Consider the following 21,729-nt stretch of genomic DNA (forward strand, 5'->3'; position numbering starts at 1 on the left):
ATGTCAGTGTGTATCCTCCAGGTTTCCTCGCAATTGAATTCTAATTAAAACATTTAACCCTGAAAAGATGAAATTTATTTGATCATCACCTCAGTTTATATAGGTGATATAGCCTAAGGGATGTTGGAGGAAATGGGCCAGACAGCATATATGGATGTAAAAGCTTTTTATGGGGTTGACAGATCTACTGACAATAAAGTTACAATTAATAAACCACTGCATATAATAGGTAAGTGTAATGAAGTAGGTAGACATTACATGGCTGGGGCAGGATAGAAGTAACATTTTTTTCTCTCTTTTTTTTTATTCACAAGCAATCACATTAAGAATCAAAATCACATCCTAAAATATGTCCAATCTGTCTATATTTACATTAGCAATCAGTTTCTAATTGTTGGCAAATTTCTGCATCTAAATTATCAATAAGTAAAGTGGCAGTAAAACCATAGTGTATGAATACAATGCATGCTTTTGAAACAGTAGCAAACAAAAAGTTTTTTTTCTTAATGTCAGAGCAATACAGTAGTCCCCACAAGTAAGGAAGAACATTAAGGAATCTTCTGAACAAGAAAAGCTTGTGTTAAAGATAACATTTTACATGGTTATCAGTGCACTTTGAATTAAAAACAAAGAAAACCAAAGCTCTCTTGAACAACCTGTCAAGAGCCAAATTCACTTAATTTGTAATACTACAAGACTGCCAAAACCAAGTCTCAAAAATGTTGAGTAACATCTCCCTGTGATCCCTCCCAGTAACTTGTTAAAGTTTTCATCCACATTTGTTCCAGGGGTCATAGGTCAGGATAAGAAAAGAGACACAAATATTGCAATTTTTGGAAATAAGTTTAAAATATAAAAGTTCTGTAAGAACATGAGGCTTGCCTTCTCTAGAGTTCCCTTCACATGGCTTGTTTTCAGGAAATACAAAAATGCTATGTGGCAAGTATAGCCAGCTCCCACCTGATATTCTGTTCCTATAATCACATTTTGATTTTGAGGAGGAGATGAAATACGCAACTTAGATGCTCTCTTCTGAAAAATAACCCCCTAGAAAAATAAATATCTTGTCCAGATACCAAGTGGTGGAGTCACTGTCACTGGAGGTGTTTAAGAGGAGACTGCATGAGGCACGCAGTGCCATGGTTTAGTTGATAAGATAGTGTTGGGTGATGGGTTGGACTTGGTGATCTTGAGGGTCTTTTCCAACATGGTCAATTCTATTCTATTCTATTCTATTCTATTCTATTCTATTCTATTCTATTCCTAAAATTACTACTCTTCAATGTCAGCATTTTTATTTGTGTGATTCATCATAATCGGCATGTCATTTATGCACATTGTCAATTTTGTCTCCATCATCTATGTACCAGATAAACATTTCGAGAAGTAGCTGTTCACCTACATACTACATATAAAAGATTATTATACAGTGCTCTGATGTATTTTTTTTTTTCCCTTGGTCCCAAATCATACATTTTTCTCATCTTAAACTATGGACTTATGACAAGGCTTTGTTACAGATTTATATTTTACTAGAGAACCTATTTCCATCACAACAAAAATACTTTTGACAAACTTACCAATATTTGGGATCATAGGGAAAACCACAGAGCAAATTGGCACTATGTTGAAAAAAAATCACTGTTGCACTTTAGAAATGAACCAGTTGGAAACTTTTGGTTACATGCATTTGATTTTTTGAAAGTAATACACTATAGTGCTATTATTGAATTAGAGCAAGTTTTCATTCTCTTTTGCCTTGAATTTTTAAATGGTCTGGTTTAGTTTAAATTCCAAATGTCAAAATCTTTTTAGATAGAAGACTGATCTTTGCATTTCCTCTTCTGAAGAGGATTTCCTGAATAAAAAATTAAGAATAGAAGTTTTGACCCTTACTATATTTTCCCCACCTTCCAAAAAAGGCCCTGAATGTACAACAGCAATCATTGGAAATGCTCTACTTTCTTGAACAGCTTAAATATAACATAAAAGATTAGGAACAAGGGAAAGGGGCCTGGGAATAATTCCCCTGTGGTTTGCTAGTGCTTGTGAACACTTGGGACTGGTACCAAGTTCCAACTTCCACAACTTCAGGTCCCCTTTCTCCAGGCAGCCTACTCCCTCAGCACTTTTCCATCTCCTTCTTAGAGTTTCTGTGCTGAATTGAAGATCAGTAGCACAAAGAGGAGACAGTGATGGGAAAGGCAAAATATTTTATTCCAAAAGCATCACCTTTGGACTTGCATACAGATAGCAAGCACAGAGGAGCTACAGTAGAGGGAAAGGAGATTTTTATATAAGAAAATAAATGCATACCAAGACAAACACACATGCATGGCATACACTGCAGTGATATTTTAAAATGGAATATCCCAGAGAGTAGATCTGCTTGGATGTCAAAAACCAAGCAATAGGATTATATCATCATCCTTCGATCAGAAAAAGAATCACATACAAAGCTGAAGAACAGAAAATAAGACCAGCTAAAAGTTAAAAGTGTAATTTTTCAAATAAGCACCTGCTCTCTAGGGAGGTACCATAAAAAGGCAAACTACCAGCACTTAAAGTCACTGTTTCTTTGTGGAAGTGGCTGTGGAATGTTTTTTCATGTTGGTAAAAAATATATATAAGACATGCTGCATGTTGCCAAATCATTCTTAAGTCTTTTCAGCTGTGAAATGCTACTGAGTTCAATGCAGTCCTGCACAGATGTGTATGTGGGCCCTGTAGACCCTACATGGCAGGATTTGAGCTGTATTTCTAAATATTGCACATCAAATTGTTTGAAGATATAATTAGACCTGAAATAGTTGATTGTCATGTAATTAGGTTTCTCAGCCTCACAAGAGAATTAACTTTAACATCCTAAACTACATGTAAAAAAGGAGAACATTAAGAAACAAAAAACCTAGTCAAAACCACATTAATACAGGAATTCATGTATTGAGCTGTAGAAAGATGTACATAGTCTCTTAAGAGTTACTAAGGAGTTGAATACTATGAACCAACTGTCTAGAAATGACAAATTACCTCAGAGCAGATGTAGAATTAATGCAGTATATTAGAGAACAGATGAGGCAACAAGTTAAAATTTAACCTCATCAACAAGTGTCATAGAACTGAACTCCTTGCATGAACTGAAAGGATGGAAGGATGATGGGTTTGGCCACTCAGCCACAATAGCAACTAGGAAAATGAAATGCTACAGAGAGTTATAGAGACTGAAGAAGCACAAAACATGATCATATGAGAGTTTTGATAGCCAGATTTAAGGCAGGTAAATATCATAATGAAGCATTGGTTGGAGATACTGCAAAAGACCAACATGAACAACAAGCAAAGAATGCCAAGAACAGAAAGGATATTGGGTTTTGTCTGGAAGAGCGCACGAGACCCAGTTCCAGATACAACTACAAACACCTTTGTAATTATGATCAAAGTATTCTCAGATGCATCTTTCTAAAAATGAAGGGAAAAAAATATTAAGAAATAGAAAAAATAAATATAGGAATGGTGTTTGTTTTTGTTTGTTGGTTTGGGTTTTTTTGGTTAAGGAACACTATAACAAGGCACAGATGATGGTAAAAGCACTACCCAAATTTTACAAGCATGCTTTCTTCATTTTCAATGTCACATATATATCTGAAAAGAAACATACAATCCTGATCTTAAAGGTTCTAAAAGCAAAAAAACCCCAAAAAACCCAAAAAAACTACATGATTCAATATCACAGTAAAAGAGGCTGCAAGAAATCTTAATTCTTTTTCTCAGAAGAGTGATTTGTGGTAAAATGAGAAAAACAAAAACAAAAGATAAACTGTGGAAAACAGAGCCAGGTAACAACAGACCAAAAGAGCCTGGAGTAATGCACACAACAGTGCCATCGCACATTCAATTTTCCTTTCATCAATACTAGAACATTTAAGAATTTTTTCTCATTGAGGCCAAATTCTTGGTTGATTACCCCTTTCATAAGTTGTTCAAACGTCTTGTCTCTATTTCAAGATTCTGTGTAACCTGTCTATAAAGCTCTGCTTATTTTCATCCCACTTTTAAGATCTAAAACTTTTGTCTTCTGAAGTGAAAAGCAATGTAGCTTCCCTTCTGATGATTCCTTTAAAGCTTTTCTTATCCTACTCAGCCTTTGATTACAATCCCCTTTGTGATTTCAACACACACACAAAAAAAAAATCAAGTTATTACTCTCATTTGGGGGGCCATATCTTCTCAAATCTTCTATCTTTTCATGTTAATAAAGCAACATTCATGTACAGCATTAAAGATTTGGCCATTATACATCCTCTGAATTTTATCCCTGAGTTGCAAAATTTTTTGCCTCATGTTCCAAACCATGTTCCTTTTATTGTCATCACAAATGACACGAAAGACAATTTCACAGAGGAATTTGGGAAACCGGTCCACATAAAATGAAAAGTGACCTTAATGCTCATCCCAAATTCAAACCAGATCTTATGCTGATGAGGCTTATGGAAGCCTCATACTGCAGCTTGCAAAGGTATGGGTCAATCAGAGCCTATGTAAAGGAACATTATTTAGCTGAGAGTGCCAGGAAACCAGAATCATGGAAACATTCAGGTTGGAAAAGACCCTCAGGATCCCCAAGTCCAACTGAAAACCCTACTCTACAAGGTTCACCCCTAAACCACATCCCCAAACATCACATCCAAACCTGGACACAATGCTCAAGGTGTGACCTCAGCAGAGCTGAGTACAAGGGGACAAACACCTCCCCACTCCTGCTGGACACATCATTTCTAATACAAGCCAGGATGCCATTGGCTTTCTTGGCCACCTGGGCACACTGCTTGCTCATATTCAGTTGCTGGTCAATTAGAACCTCCAAATCCCTTTCCGGCCACATTTCCCCATGCCTGGAGTGTTGCTTGGGGTTGTTGTGACCCAAGTGCAGGACCTGGCATTTGGCCTTGTTGAAGCTTGTCCTGTTAAGGTTGGCTCATTGATCCAATCTATCCAATTCCTTCTGTAGCGCCTCCTTACCCTTGTGCAGATCAACACTCCCACCCAACTTGGTGTCATCTGCAAACTTACTGGTAATACACTCTTCAACAAGGTCATCAATAAAGATGTCAAACAGAAGTGGTCTCAACAATGAGCCCAGGGGAACACCACTTGTGACTGGCTGCCAGCTGGATTTAACTCCATTGACCATCATTCTTTGGGCCTGTTCACCCAGCCAGTGCTTTATCCAGCAGAGCCTGTGCTCATTCCAGCCATGTGCAGCCAGTTTGTCCACAAGAATTCTGTGGGGAACAGTGTCAGAGGCTTTTCAAAAGACAATATCCACAACCTTTCCCTCATCCAATATTCATGTCATCTTGTCATAGAAGCAAATCAGGTTGGTGGTCAGGGAGGACACTTACAATGCCACTTTCAGAGTCTCAGGGTCTGTCTCAAAATTTGAAAGGAATAAAATGAAATTGTTTCTTATTTGCTATAGTTTCAGAATTGACAGAATGAGACAATTTAAAATGTTACCTTGAAGTGTTACTGGCGCTGGAAATGATTCGTTCATTTCAACATGAAAGAATAATTGTTGATCTACCTGAGAGTCTCTGAAGAATTGCTCTTTCAAGGGTATGGCTCAGGAAATAGTCTATCAACAGTCAGAACTGAACACTGAGAGTGATAAAGCATCCTTTTTTTCTAAGCCAAACAATGCTTATGTGGCAGTTAAATTCCACGGGACCCCTCTGAAGAACAGGTTTATGACGTGCAAATGCAAATTCATTTTTCTTCTTTGCTTGAAGGAACACAACAGCAAAACACAGATTAATAAATAAATAAGTGAAAAATGCCATCTCTGACCTAAAGAGCACATGGAAAGGCATCATGGTATACCATGGCCTCAGAACACTATCAGCCCCATGACTTCAGAGCTTCTGAAAGCATTTGGGTCTTACTGTTTTGTGGGGCAGGTGGAATGTATGCAATGCTTCCCTTTCACTGTCTTGAATTTTAACTAAAACATCCAAGATCATCCTTGGCTGCAAAAACTTCAGTAAATGCTGAAGATACAGTAGAAAAACCCTACAGCATTAATCACCCATCGTTAACAGATGCACCTTAAAATACCACTAATGGAAGCACAATTTCTCCCAGAGTATGACTTTAATAAATTGGAAGTAACTTATTTTCCATAAGGTATGTAGCATGTGAGACCACAACACCAGCTGCTTTTGTCTCAGTGACAGATCATGTACATTATGCAGATTTGTCAAAGATTTAAAACCCTTATAATTTGGGATTATTCCATCACAGAATAAAAAGAGCTTGGTCATAATAATAAAATATTTAATTTTTAAACAAAGCCTAGATATAAACCTGAAATACAAACCTTAGTCAATAAGTCCCTTTAAAATATTTTGCATACTTGAATGGGATAATGCACTCTGGAAATCTATGGTATTATCAATAGGCAGATATATATTCAGATCTGAGTAATATTTGATGATAATGTACTGTTGACTGCCATGTTTTACCTTCCATTTTGTTTCTGTCTGTGAAAGTAATTGTGTGGATGTTAAATTACCTCTAAACATTTAAGTAATATAGTCATAATATAAGCATATACTAGATTTATCACCAGGATTTACATAAACTGGGAATGCAGCCTGCTTTGTTGAGAAGGCAGTGATCCATGCAGCCATGGAATGGGATTCATTTCATTTGAGCAATTTAAAAATGGGGCACCTCATCCAAATTAATCATCTAGGTCTATTTGCAGCTTGTAAAGAGAGATGGGTATCCTCACAAAGTCATACCAGTTTAAGCAGCTTACTAAGACATGTGGAGGTGGCCTGCCAGAAGTTAAAGAATTAAGTAAATACTGTCTCATGAGCTCCACCCAAGGGCAAATGTAACAAGTAATACCTCTCCTCTCCCCTTTAGAGTGATTTTAGCACAAACTGGGGGCACTTGTCCTTCTATCTGACCTTTCATAAGAACCCTTTATACAAAAACACTTATCACAAATACTGGATACAAATAATATTCCGGAAATCTTCAAGTATAATTGCTACATTTAATGGATACAGTTATCCATTAAAAAACAATTTCTGACCTCCTTTTCTACCCTGATTTATATAACCTATTATGTATGGCCCATTGATTTTTTTGGGTCTATTTCTGCAACAAAATTCTACTCAGTAGATTAAAAAGCATCTGCATCTGTTTACAGATGACCCATTTGAACTCCCTTCCACAAAAGGTGAGCAATTACTTATACATCAGGTGCATTTCACAGGTAAAAAGGTAAATAATTATTCAACACATCGAAAATGTTCATGATCTGAAAGCACAGTAAGGTATTTTAATTCCTTCTTCATAAAATTATAAAACCAGTTAGCTTACCTGTATTCATTATGTTATAAAATTAATATCATTTTTAAAAACACATAATTACTTGGGGTATTTCTGGTATCTAACATCAGAGTAAGTTAAACTTTCTTTAATACCAAACATTAGTAGTTAGGGACTTGCTGAGCCACTTGGATACTCACAAGTCCATGGGACCAGATGGGATCCATCCTAGGGTACTGAGAGAGCTGGCAGATGAGCTGGCCAAGCCGCTCTCCATCATTTTCCACCAGTCCTGGCTCACTGGAGAGCTCCCAGATGACTGGAAACTGGCCATTGTGATGCCCATCCACAAGAAGGGCCGGATGGGCCGGATCTGTGAGAGGATAGAAGGGATCTCCAGAGGGACCCTGACAGGCTGCACAGATGGGCGGGGTCCAACATGATGGCATTTAACAGGTCCAAGTGCCAGGTGCTGCACTTTGGCCACAACAACTCCATGCGGTACTACATGCTGGGGTCAGAGTGGCTGGAGCGCAGCCAGGCAGAAAGGGACCTGGGGGTAGTGGTTGACAGCCAGCAGTGTGCCCAGGTGGCCAAGAAGGCCAATGGCATCCTGGCCTGCATCAGAAATAGTGTAGCTAGCAGGAGCAGGGAAGTCATTGTGCCCCTATACTCAGCGCTCGTTAGGCCACACCTTGAGTACTGTGTCCCAGTACTGGGCTCCTCAACTTAAGAAGGACATTGAGAATGCTGGAGCATGTCCAGAGAAGGGCAACGAGGCTGGTGAGGTCTCGAGCACAAGCCCTACGAGGAGAGGCTGAGGGAGCTGGGGTTGTTTATCTTGGAGAAGAGCAGGCTCAGGGGAGAACTTATTGCTCTCTGCAGCTACTTGAAAGGAGGTTGTAGACAGGTGGGGGTTTCTTCTCCCAGGCAACCAGTGGCAGAACAAGAGGACACAGTCTCAAGCTGCATCAGGGGAAGTTTAGGCTTGAGGTGAGGAGAAAGCTCTTCACAGAGAGAGTTGTTAGCCGTTGGAAAGAGTAATGGGCCATTGGAATGTGCTCCCCAGGGAGGTGGTGGAGACACCGTCCCTGGAGGTGTTCAAAAAAGGACTGGATGTGGCACTTGAAACCATGATTTAGTTAGTCATGAGGTGTTAGGTATTAGGTAATAGGTTGGACTTGATGATCTCTGAGGTCTTTTCCAACCTTGTTGATTCTGTGATAGATCATGACAAAAAACCTAACTAATTTCCTTTGGTTTACCATTTTCTTTTCCCTTGTATTCATATTTAATTTGTTGATATGCTGCAAGTCAAGTATTCACTATCAGAGAAAGGGTTGGTTTGTGCCAGCCTCTGTACAAGTCATTCCTCATTCCAGTATATGTTTGAGATGACATTATTTTTGCAGTTACAAAACTGGACAAACAAGCTATTTTATATCTACTGAGAAAATAAGTACTGGGAAATCTAAATACATATCTTGAATATCTTGAATCATTACATATTCCAAGAATATTAAAAAAAGCTTATAAAGATTAAGCTGTGTATTAAATAGATTCTCCCCCTAACCCAACCCACCGCACCCTGAACACTAATCAATGGAATAATGTAATGTTAGCTTGTAGTTGGTGCAAACAAGTACCACAAACAGTTAAATCCTTCTTCGCAGAAACTGTGGACAGAGAGGGCTCTATATCCTTATGACTTATTCAGAGGGATCAGTGTTCACAGAACAGGGCTAGAGTGGTTGGACAGTGGTCAACAGATCTGAAAGATCAGTAACCTCCTATGAGGTTACAATGAGCTGATCAGCCTGTCTGACCACATCCAAGGATCTTGAAAACTGTGCAGCTAGTGGTCCTTTTTGAGGATTTAAACCATGTTTTTATTGTACTACTTGCATTCTGATGAGGCATCTAGTCAGGTAGCAAGTATACACACCAAATGCTTAAAGCACTGCAACCTGAAATGCTGGAATAGTGGTACAGATTATGCATACACAGCATTAAAACAGTTCTTTCAGTCCACTCACAAGGCAGGATTACAAACACTTGCTCAAAAGGGAAAATAACAAATAAGTTTTCTACCCAAAGAAGGGTATCTGGGACTCTGGCCTATACAGAATCTGTCTTCCTATTCAGAGCATGGGTCTGTTTGTGGCAGATGTTGACTCTTGACTTTCCCATACTACTAGCATGTGTCCAAAGTGTTTGGGCTAATACTGGAACATAATGGAGTAACTTACCGTTGTCTCCCAGGAACAAGGATTATACACAGATGACATTTTTACCTGCGTGACATTTAAGTTACATCATTAATAATACTGATTACAAGTGTTTTGAGGTCACATTTGAGAATGTGCAGTTCAAGTTTGCACAAAAGTGCAATTAAAGCAACAATTTGTTCACTGGGATATGGCACTCCTGCAGAGGCTCTGAGGAGGAACAAGAATTTCTGGACTCAATACTTACTAGCAACCATACACACATATCCACACATGCATACGTGTATTAAAAGTATTCCAGTTCGGCAGCAAGTGTATCAAAACTAAAATGGCAAGATGCTCTATTTAAATGATTGTGCAGTGGAATATGACTCATAATTTTATAAAACATTACAAATCTAAAACTGACACATTTCCTGACAGAACACAAGACTTGAATTCCTGTTTATGAATAAAATTATAGAGAAACAAAGACCTCTACAGAGTATATCAACAATTTCTTCTTCATTCTGTTATAAGAAGCTTTTTAAAATGATGTGTTGTGTAGGTGAATCTTAAGATTTGACAACAGGATTGAGAAATGTTATTCTGATGGATATATTATAAAGTGATTTTAAAATACTAACAACTGGTAAAATAACACAAAAGGATGACAGCAAGTGAAATAAAGAAATCAAATCAGTAAATGGGCAGAGTATGTTAGGTTCTCTGATCTGACAGCTCTCAGACACTTTAAGTGGTATTTATGCACTTTAACAGTTCCTGATGAAACAGTATTCAACTTGAATCTTCTGAAATTCTGTAGTGTCTGGAATAAAAGCCAGAACTGGCTCTTTGGAAGACAATCAATGTGTTGTTTGGGGTTTTTTTTTATTAAATAAGCTTAAGCTATGATCTTCTATTGCTCACCAGTCTACCAAATTCTGACAGTAGAGAGACGGTAAAGTTCATGCCTGCCAGTACTCCACCATCCAGAGATAATTTGGTCTAAACATCCTGACCTGATGTACAGCATGAGAAAGTCCTTATTGCAGCCCTGTTAATTTTGGCAGAATGTCAATCACCAGTCTCAGATATCAGAATTTTTCTATTAAATTGACTACCCAGGCTTCTAAAACTGAAAATTGGGAAAAAGTCTCCACAAATGGTGACTTTGTGGCCTATGGTATACCATAAGAAAGAGATTGAACTTCATTTAGGTCATTGGAAGAGGTTTTGGCATCACCTGAGACATGATTTATTGTTCCAAACCCAAAAGTAAATACTCTGTAGCTCCATATATAATATGATGGCACACAATACAGTACGATTTAATGCTACATTAGAGGCAGCTTGTGGGCCCTGTAGTGCAGCTACCTGCAGCACAGTTTTCACAGTTCTGAGAAAATGTCCACAGAAGAGTGAAAAGCAACTCCAGCTATGAAAATACTTCTCAGCATCTTTTGTGTCCTGTTGATGTGATGGGCAGCAAAGATTCAACAGTCAGCTTGGCTCCTGCTTAGCATGCTGCAAATCTGACTGCTGTGGGTTTTACACAGAATTACTGTACTTACACAAAGTAGCAATAGACATTTTAATGATGCAAATAAAAATTCAAAAATCATAGACTCAAAATCATAGAATGCATCAGATTGGAAGGGACACTCAAAGGTCCTCTTGTCCAACTCCCCTGCATTAAGCAGGAACATCTCCAATTATATCAGGTTGCTCAGGATCACATCAAATTTGACCTGGAATGTCTCCAGGCATAGGGCTTCCACCCCAGCTCTGGGCAACCTGTTTCTGTACCTCATCATTCTCACTGTAAAGAACTTCCTCCTCATGTCTAACCTAAATCTACCCTGCTCCAGTGTAAACCATTGCCCCTCATCCTATTTCTACAAGCCCTTCTAAACAGTCCTTCCCCAGCCTTCCTGTAGGTCCCCTTTGGATATTGAAATGTAGCTATAAGGTCTCCCTGAAGCCTTCTCTTCTCCAGACTGACAGACCCAATTCTTTCAGCCTGTCTTCACAGGAGAGTACTCCAGCCCTCTGATCATCCCCTGGACTAGCTCCAGCTAGTCCATGTCCTTCTTGTGTTGGGGGCCTCAGAACTAGACACAGTACTCCAAGTGAAGTCTCACTAGAGCAGAACAGAATGGCAGAATCGCCTGTCTCAGTCTGCTGGCCATGCTTCTTCAGATGCTGCCCAGGATGTGATTTACCTTCTGGATGGCAAGTCCACATTGTTCAGTCATAGAATCATATAAACATAGAATGGCTTGGGTCAGAAGGGACCTCCAAAGGTCATCTAGTCCAACCCCTCTTTTCTTCTCCACGCTGAACCCCAGCTCCTTCAGCCTGTCATCATAGGAGAGGTGTTCCAGTCCCTTGATCATTTTTGTGGCCCTTCTCTGGATCCACTCCATCAGGTCCACGTCCTTCTTCTGCTGAGTCCACCAGAGCTGGACACAGCACTACAGGTGAGGTCTTACCAGAGCAAATCACCTCTTCTCAGCCTGCTGGCCATACTTCTTTTGATGCAGCCCAGTATGCAACTGGCCTTTTGGGTTGCAAGTGCACACTGTTGGTTCATGTCCAGTTTCACATCCACCAGAACTTCCAAGTCCTTTTCCATAGGGCTGCCTTCTATCACTTCATGCCCCAGTCTGTATTGATAATAAGGACTGTCCCAGCCCAGTTGCAGGTCCCTCTGGATGGCATCCCAACCCTCAGTCTTGTCAACTACACAACTCAGTTTGGTATCATCTGCAAACTTTGTGAGAGTACACTCATCACAAGCTGGGCATCCTGTACCAATCCTGGTCAGCAGTAGGGGGTCATGCTAAGATTCAAATAATTCCCTTGGAGTAAATAATAGTGAGTCAATGTCAAATGGCTGATGAATGGGGTTTATTGGATTGGATCAGAGGAGAGAGAAAGTGGGAAGGAACAGGAAAGGGAAACTAAGAGAGAGAGGAAGAACCAAGGAGAAAAGGAAGAGACATCACCATTTCCTGGGTTCAGCTCATTGAATTATCACAGGAACAGTCCCATGTTCTTGGCAGCAGGCACACACTTAGAAAAGAAGAGCCCTCCATGGCGGTGGTGGAAACAGAGCAGTGTGGGGCTGGCAGAGCAGCACAGGGAGAGGGAAACCATCCAGGCCACATAGGCAGTGTGGAGAAGATTGTCAGCGAGAGCCAGGGGACAGATAGTGTGACCAGGCTGCCTGTGCAGTGTGCTGGGTGGAGCTCTGGGGAGCACTGCCAGCACTTGGCTGCGGGGAAGTTGCCATTTCCCCATCACCCTCTTCTGGGCAGGGGCAGTGCCTCCAGAGCTTTGCACTGTGCAGTGTGTACACTGGCCTTTCAGTGGTGGTGTCGCAGTGCTTTTAAGACATAGGGTCAGGCCATGTCACACCCTGTCTGAGAAAACAGAGCAACTGGGATCTCACAGCACTCATTCTCACTGTGTATAGCATTGATAAAGCTATTAAAAAATACTGGTCCCAGTACAGATCCCTGAGGGACACCACTTGTCACGTCTCCATCTACGCATAAAGCCATTGACCACTATGCTTTGCCTGCAATCAGACAACCAAATTCCTTACCCACTGAATAGTCTACCCATCAAATCCTTATCTCTCCAGTTTAGAGAGCAGGATGTTGACTGTGTCAAAGGCTTTACATAAGTCCAGATAGATGACATTTGTTGGTCTTTTTCTACTGATCTTGCTACACTGTCATAGAAAGCCACTAGGTTGGTCAGACAAGACTTGACCTTGGCGAAGCCATGCTGGCTGTCTTGAATCACCTCCATTCCTCCATGTGTTTCAGTATAGCTTCCAGGAGGATCTGTTCCATGATCCTCCCAGGAACAGAAGTGAGGCTGACAGACAGGTAAATACCAGAGTCCTCTTTTCTACCTTCTTAAAAAATCTTTCTGCAATTTGTTGACAAGCTGCTTTTTAAATGGTAATCAAGAAAATGGCAAAGAACAGCAAGCAAAAAGAAAGACTTGCCTCTTGTACCTCTTATGCATAAGCATACTGGTCACAGCACACAAGGCGCACAAAGAGGGAGAGCATTTAGCTCCTTCTGTACGCTCAGGAACAGATCTTTAGTGCCTTAATGCCTTTTGGGAATCATGGTGCAAGTCACCACGCCTCAACTGCATCTATGCTGTTTTAGGGTTTTTGTAACTTTGTGCAGGCCTCAACAAATAACTACTTTAGAAGTGATTTTACTGTAGTGGAACTATTAGTCCAACTAAATAGCAATGCAGTGTATCTATTTAAATTTCTCAATTTGTTCTGTACATTTTTCAGAATGTGGCTGCATATACATGACTAAATCTATTTCTATTAGTATTTTCAGGTGCAATTATATTTTCAAAGAGGTTAGTTAAAAGAAAATAATTAAGTAATGCATCTATAAAGTTCCTGCAAGTGCATGTTTGTTATACTGCTCAATGATTTTTTTCTGTGAAACAAATAGTTCAGTTTGATAGAGCAAATTGATATTAGACTCATTTACATAGGTCTCTCTATGCTTTTGGAACCTCTTCCATCTTTATTTTTAGCAGCACAGTCAGTCATTATAGTCAGTTAAAGGTTGATTAGGTTTGCAGAGTAGTTAAAATGCTAACCATACAAAATAAGCAAAGACTACTTCTGTAGGGATGTGCATGAAGGAGTTTTTTCAATTAACTTTTTTGTTGAGGTTTTATTAAAGGGCCACATTTTACTGTTCAAATATTGTAAATGCTATGATAAATGCATGCCTTGAAGGGATGCTACAGGGGAAATCCAGAACAAATCTCAATGGAACTGTATCTTCTTGTCAGATTCTAATTTGAGGCTACCGTTGTACACATTAAAACATGATACAGTAAGCAAATTCATGTTAGATTTCTGTTTGCTTATGCATGCAAGCACAAACATGTCCACAAATACATAATATATATGCAAAGAGGACTTCAGAATTTGTTAGAATGAAATCAAATAGCAACATTCTGTGAGGCTAGTAGAAGCTAATATGAGTACATTTCATTTGCTTCTTATCCTTCTCCCTTAACTCTTCATTATTAACATTGCTGTCTCTTTCTGTCACTGTTTTGGTCTTCTGAAAGAGTGATGGTGTGCATTGTCAGCCCCACAATTCAAATGCAGAAAGCAGTCTGGGATTTCTTTATTTCATTTTCAAACCTTCAAATTCATGCTTTTGTACAGTTCTCTAGAAACCTAACTTAAGGTAGGACTGACAATTAATAGCTCAACAACCAAGAGCTGGAATTAACACACCACCAGCAATACATCTCATCAGTCCACAACATTTCTAAGTAATGCTAAATCTTCAGCTACCAAAACTTGGCCCACCAGTTGACTCAAGGGGGAAGCTGAGAGTATGGGACAATTTTACAAGCATGTTAAATTTAAAGTAGAGCAAGAGTCATACTGGCTCTGCCATCTCCTGCAACCATGGTGCAAGGATGAATACTGCCTCTGTCTTTAGAGTTTTCTGCTAGGGTACAGGGATGAGTGAGAAGTTTCTCATCTCCCCACTTCTCGTTCCCATAGAGAGATTCCAGTGCTAAAGAAAGACTATTGAAGATCCCTGAAAGATTCATGTCTTGCTAAAGATCTTTTCATCAAATGTAGAAAACCTGTGCCTTGAATAAATATGTAAAGTGAGGCTTCCTGTAATCTCTGCAGACAATTCATTCCATGTATCGCTCAATTCTTTTCCATTTTGCTACAGTAGTACATAAAAGTTTTCTCCACAAAGGCCTTTCCTCTTCCCCAATTAAAAAAAAAAAAAAGTTTAAGTCACTGCTAGGTTAAGTTAAGGATAGTCACATTGTTCCATATTTCCTAATTTAATGGTCCAATTTTATATTTTTTTTAATTCCACAAGGGTTGGAATTAAAATTCTCTATTATGAACTAGTCTAATCAAAACTATTTGATCAATAATTAGACATGGAGTTAGCTGCAAATCAACAGTGACAAAGCAAATACATTTACAAAGTTTCAGTGAATCACTGCTTTCAAAACATTGGTAACTATCTGAAAGCAAATCACCAGGCAAACTCAAAAGAAACTTATAATTCTATGTATCTCCAAAGCACAGATTCCTTAGGAGTAATAGGCAACAGCAATGAGAACAATAAGGTATTTTTAAACAGTTTTAAAATACTGATTAAAAAGAACAGAAGACCTTTTTGTAATTCTTAACCTTAAACAAGGAGAATAAATCCCTTTCAAAATTTCCAGTGATGAAAAGATGGTTGAATTTACATGGACAGTGAAAAAGGAAAACATCTTTCTCTATGAAGTATCTTCCAGTATCTTCATAGGAAAAAAAATCAAACAACTCAAAGCCCTTGAAATGAGATTAGATTGGTGGTATCCTGACTGCAGGTAGTGTAAATTTACAGCTGGGAATGGATATCTCAACTAAATAGAGAACACAGGTATCAGTTTTGTTATTGGGAATTACAAGTGTTATATGAGAAAAAGATTCAAGTATATTAGCTAGGAGCTAAGACAAACAGGAATGCCTAACATCTCAAGTCTGAAAAAAACTTTATGCTTATCAATTTGCCTTTACATATCATTGGAGAGGGAAATTCTGATTACAGCTGTATCTCAAGTTTTTGGATTTCTTTCAGTGTCCCACTGAGTATTCACATTATGTAAAACTTGGTCTGGTGGGCAAAAGACAAAGAGGATCTTGTTATCTTGTTATGAGTTCTGTGCCCAGTTCTGGGCCCCTCAGTTTAAGAAGGATATTGAGACACTTGAACACGTCCAGAGAAGGGCAACAAGGCTGGTGTGAGGCCTTAAGCACAAGCCCTACGAGGAGAGGCTGAGGGAGCTGGGATTGTTCAGCCTGGAGAAGAGAAGGCTCAGGGGAGACCTTATTCTGTCTACAACTGCCTGAAGGGTGGCTGTAGCCAGGAGGGAGTTGGTCTCTTCTCTCAAGCAACCAGCACCAGAACAAGAGGACACAGTCACAAGCTGCACCAGGGGAAGTTTAGGCTCGAGGTTGGTAGCACATAAAACCCTTAATGGGAAGGTCGTGAGTTCAAGCCTGCAGTGGGCACTAGTGTCCTCCCTACTCTAGTCATGAGGTCTGTGGTGACAGGTTGGACTCGATGATCTTTGAGGTCTCTTCCAACCTTAGTGATACTGATACTGATACTGAGGTGAGGAGAAAGTTCTTCACTGAGAGAGTCGTTCGCCATTGGAATGTGCTGCCCAGGGAGGTGGTGGAGTCACCATCCCTGGAGGTGTTCAAGAGGGGACTGGATGTAGCACTTGGTGCCATGGTTTAGTCATGGGGTCTGTGGTGACAGGTTGGACTTGATCTTTGACGTCTCTTCCAACCTTGGTGAATCTGTGATCTCTAGTGCCCAGACAAAATACGGGAAACTCAGGATAAATGGTGGGTTTAAGATCTGTCTTCTAGTCCCCATCTATAAACAGGAATAAATCCCTTTTGAGAACAAAGCTGAAATTTATAACTGAGAAAGTACACAGGAAGTTTCACAGAAAACAACTGGCAAATGAGATAGGTCAAGGATCAAAGGCTTCAATGTTGAATTATAAACAATTAAATGTAACAGCTCCTATACCCTCATTGAAATTCAGGGGTTCAATCATTTCTTTCAATTACCTCCATTATTTTGGAGCAGATTTACCCATGAAGTAACCTTCAGTCTTTCAAGGGAAAGATAAATTAATGGCTGGAATATTCTCCTCTTCAATCCCTAAGAGATGTAGATCATAGTAGCCTGACTTGCCTTCACTGGGGGCTGAGGTATGAAGAACCAGACAGGATTTTGTGCATGAGAGGCCATGACAAACTGAGGTGGGTCAAGATGTCATTTGTGATTCTCGAGGTCTAGATTGGGGCCTGGGGGTGTGTCATCTTCCCATTCTCCACCTAGCATTTCTCTTAAATCACAGGTTTATTTTGAACTTCAGCTCTCATCTCTTGATTCAGTTTACTTTAAAGGAATGTATTTTGGTTATTTTTTCTTATCCAGCCCTTTACATTTTATTTAGATAAGCACAGGGATTATGGTCAATCATCAGCTTGTTTACTGTAGTAAGCCATTTTTTAGGGGTTTTATTCAAGGGTCCTATCACTCTTAGGTACTCTTGCTTGCAGAGGAATTAATATTTTTTTCCCCTGCATGTGCAACCTTCGTATAAGACTCCACATCTTAATCCCATTCCTTGATATTATGCTAACTTTCTGCATGCAGAAAAGAATGTTTTCTTTCTGCTTTCAGGTGCAGAAAGCATACCATAATTTCTTTCATAAAAGCTATGGATATCCATCTCAAATAACAAATTACTTTGAAATTATCAAGATATATCCTATACATTTTATACACTATTTTTTGCTTGGTAATTCAATTTGACAGATGTGATGATGCTAAGAAAAGTCATGCAGCCATCTGTGGTAACATTTAGAGTTTCCCCAACTACAGCACATAGAGCACTCATTCAACCTAAGGAACTTTTAAAAAGCATCTATTTTCCAATTAAAATAGTTAAAATAATCCCTCCCCAGACATGGGCAACTACCCAGACGTGACTTACTGCTATATGAATCAAGGCCAAGGAGTAAGGGATTAGAGTAATGAGGTATCAGTTACATCAGCAAGGAACTGAATATCATGGGTTTTTTTCTGGAGTATGTGGCAAACAGCAGAAGACAAGACACTGTTGTTGAAATGAGAGAGAGCATGCATGGCTCTCATATTGCTGTGTGAGATATATCTGCACATTGTGAAGTCCAGTGTAGTAAGTCTTCAAACTGATGGCACAGTATACATACCATAAATCTGATGGTTGAGGAAGTGCAGGACTGAACAGTGTGAGTATTTGGAAACTGCACAGTATGTGTGTCTTGCAAACCCATGAGAAGTGGGGTGGTGGTGTGCAGCTTTTGTTTGCACAGTTTGGAAGGCTGTGTGATAGTGTGTACTGGTTTAAGACAGTCTGCTCTCACAAGCAAGCCCCCCACCTAGAGATTGGGAGGGAAAGTACCGCAAAAAGCCCTGGGTTGAAATAAGGAGTGTCTAATGAAAGTAATACAATGTAGAATTACCTTACCTATTTCACAGAAAAGCAGAAGCAGCAGCGGAAGCCAGCCAGAAATAAAACAATTCCACTGCCACCCAAAACCACAACAAGACCAACATCCCAAAATCCTGAAACTGGAAATAGCAACAGGAAGCCACTCATGTTGCAATCTGAACTACAAGCCCCATGACAATTTGCTCCAACCAGCACTTTCATTTTAAAGCTGACACCCACATGGTACGGATTCAATTGGCTAATTATTATTAAAATTATTCATGTTTCATGCGGAAAATATTATTTGGTGGGGAAAAAAAATAAAAGGAAAAATCATGGCACATGAATGACTTATGTATGTGGTGCAGAAAATTGGGTATTTCTGCTGCCAGTAGTCACAGAGTCACTACCACTTATGTTGGGACTGGTGGCAGTAATTAAGGAAATGTCATAGGAAACCCTGACATTAGGCAAAAAGCAACATATACAGTCTGCTGCAGTCACAGAATACCAAAGGTAACACTCTTGTAATAATCTTTGCAAATGACAGTGACAAGCCAGTGTCTCACAGAGGAGATGAAAGTCAGAGCTACTGATGCAATTGCTTCTGCATATGATGCCTGAGCAAGCAGGTTTGAGAACAGCAGTGCCAGTTACATAGTTTTTGCGCAAACTTCATAGAGAATTCCAGCTTTAAAATACAATAAAGGATCCTGTTCTTTTGCAACAAGAACATACCAGTTTGAGTTTTACTCCATCCTCAAACATCGTTTGTAAACTAGATAAGGAGTTCATGACTTGACCTATCATCAAGACCTCAATAGTCTAAAGAGAAATTTAATTCTCTGTATATACTTCAGGGATAATGATGTCAGAATTACTGTGATGTGCTCGTTCCCTCCAAAAGAAATAAATCATATTGACAGCTATAGATGGGGTGAGAGAGGAGGTCACTGAAAACATGAATGGAATTGACCCACAGCCACAGGTATTCACCAAAATCTGTACCATCATTGGATTTGTGCAAATTAACTACTGAGCTTCTCAAACACTGTTCCTGATTTTTTTCTTTGAGGAAAAATGTCACACTTCTTACAACATAATGATATGCATTAAAGAACTGAAGGGAGCCTTTCCTACACTCCAATAAACAACTTACAGATAATGTTTTACTTTCACAGTTACCTGTGCATTTCTTGATATTGCTATTTCTTTTTCCATGTGATCCTAACTTGCATCCAAAGTTCTCCTCCCAAAATTCTGCAAACCAGACATTTCTTCGATTGTTAGCAAGCGTTCGGCTCCGAAAATATCTATCGAATCCTACATTTAAGAGAAGTGGAAGAAACATTAAAACGTGACATAGCATGAAGAGAGTAATTTAAAAACAATAAAAGATTTTGCACCATAACAAGAAAAATATTGAGGTATAAACTACTCTAGTATTTTATGAACACACTAGTATCTAAGGTCATTTTTGAAGTATTTTTATGACTTCATATTTTCTAAATAACACCCCCAGAGTTTCTAAAGCTCCTGCAGAATTCTGTAATTAAAAAATGCAACACAGATAGTTAGGAAAATAGCTTAAATCTTAATACACAGGTGAGCCAAATAAAGAACTGGATACCTACCAGAAATTAACAAACTCTAATCACTACTTAGTCAAAGACTGTGATCCAAATAAATTTCATGTCAAGACCACCTAAAATTTTTGGGTACTACCTCTCTAGTGAACTAGAGTTTCTTGTACACCTAGAATTCTGTGTCTATTTATGTGTTTAATGATTCGGTTGAGAAACTAAAGATTCCTGCTTAGATCTGATCAGATTCTGCACCAGCCTTACCCCTAGAGCCCAGCAGCCATAATGAAATCATGACTAATACACACCATCTGGATTAAGCTCTTTACAAATGTTTCCATGTGGCTAATTTCTCCAAGTAGCATCAACAGTGCTCAGTTTTTCTAATCATTTACCAGTTTAGAGCACTTATCCAGACAGTAAGACATGTTACCATGTCCAGTACCCTCCTGAGAATAAGATAATTCAAACCAATGGCTTCTGTTTCATCCACCAAGTCTGAAACTTTAATACAGTTGCTTCTTAAAGTAAGTTCAGGAAAGGAAAGCAGAGTCTAGATTGCTCTCCTCCCAGGAGAATGAGCTGACTCATTATCATCCGATAGTCTTTTTTTATGTCCCAGAAGACCACCAAGCTATGGGTAAGCAGCTCTTCACCACACATGCTCTCATTAGTACTCAATTACAAGATTGCCTAATTGCATATTCAGCATCTCCTCATCTCAACAGAGATATTAAATGAATACGGGATGAGGCCAGCTCATGTTCTTTAGTTGGAAAGTTTTCCCTGATTTCCCTGTAAGCAAGGACTACATACTTTTTTTTAATTTTTTTTTTTTTTTTTTTTTTTTTAATGAGACTTAAGATGCTTGAACATTGTCAGAAAATGGGGCTTGTGCCCTGTGCATTCCTACCATCTATCGACGTCCTTTTGGGCAGAATGGTTACTGCTCCTTCTGCGATCTCCTCCTGCTGCTGAACTGGTGCAATTTTAGACCCCCAACTATCTGAGCCAATCCAGAGGAAATGCCCAGATTGATTTGCTTTTTTGGCTGCTTCCAGTATTCGCCTGCAAATAAACAACGAAATAAACAAACTGTTTTTACAAAAAATTCAGAATTCCCAGGAATAATTTTGGCTATACATGAGTTCACTCACAATAACCAATCAGTCAACAGTTTTCACGGTCTAAAGCATAACAATATACAGCAATAACTGTAGCGAACTCTAGTGTAAACTGTGATTCTATGATCTTTATCCATATTTTACATTTATCCATAAAGATCTGTTTCATCTTTATCCATATTTTTCTAACATGCTTCCTTTTCAATCACCAAACAATACTCTTTTGGAGCTACACTCTTAGAAACTAGGAACAAGTTAGATCTCCACAGAATAAAGGACCAGCAAACTGTATAATTGCAACTCAAGGTCTTAGCACTGGATTGACATTAACTTTTACACAGGATTGAATCTGAAACCTCTTGTGTTGTTCTATTCTGT

The 21,729-nt window shown here is 39.2% G+C and overlaps 1 protein-coding gene across 1 annotated transcript in view; it reads right to left on the reverse strand.

Annotated features, from left to right (window-relative positions):
* GRM8 (glutamate metabotropic receptor 8) overlaps positions 1-21,729 on the reverse strand; it is a 339,948-nt gene that overhangs the window by 163,873 nt on the left and 154,346 nt on the right. The window contains 2 exon segments of the mRNA XM_054173798.1: positions 19,830-19,967; positions 21,141-21,295. Coding sequence (XP_054029773.1) covers positions 19,830-19,967; positions 21,141-21,295 — 293 coding nt within the window.

The sequence above is a fragment of the Dryobates pubescens genome, chromosome 27, assembly GCF_014839835.1.
Source record: "Dryobates pubescens isolate bDryPub1 chromosome 27, bDryPub1.pri, whole genome shotgun sequence".
Lineage (NCBI taxonomy): Eukaryota > Metazoa > Chordata > Aves > Piciformes > Picidae > Dryobates > Dryobates pubescens.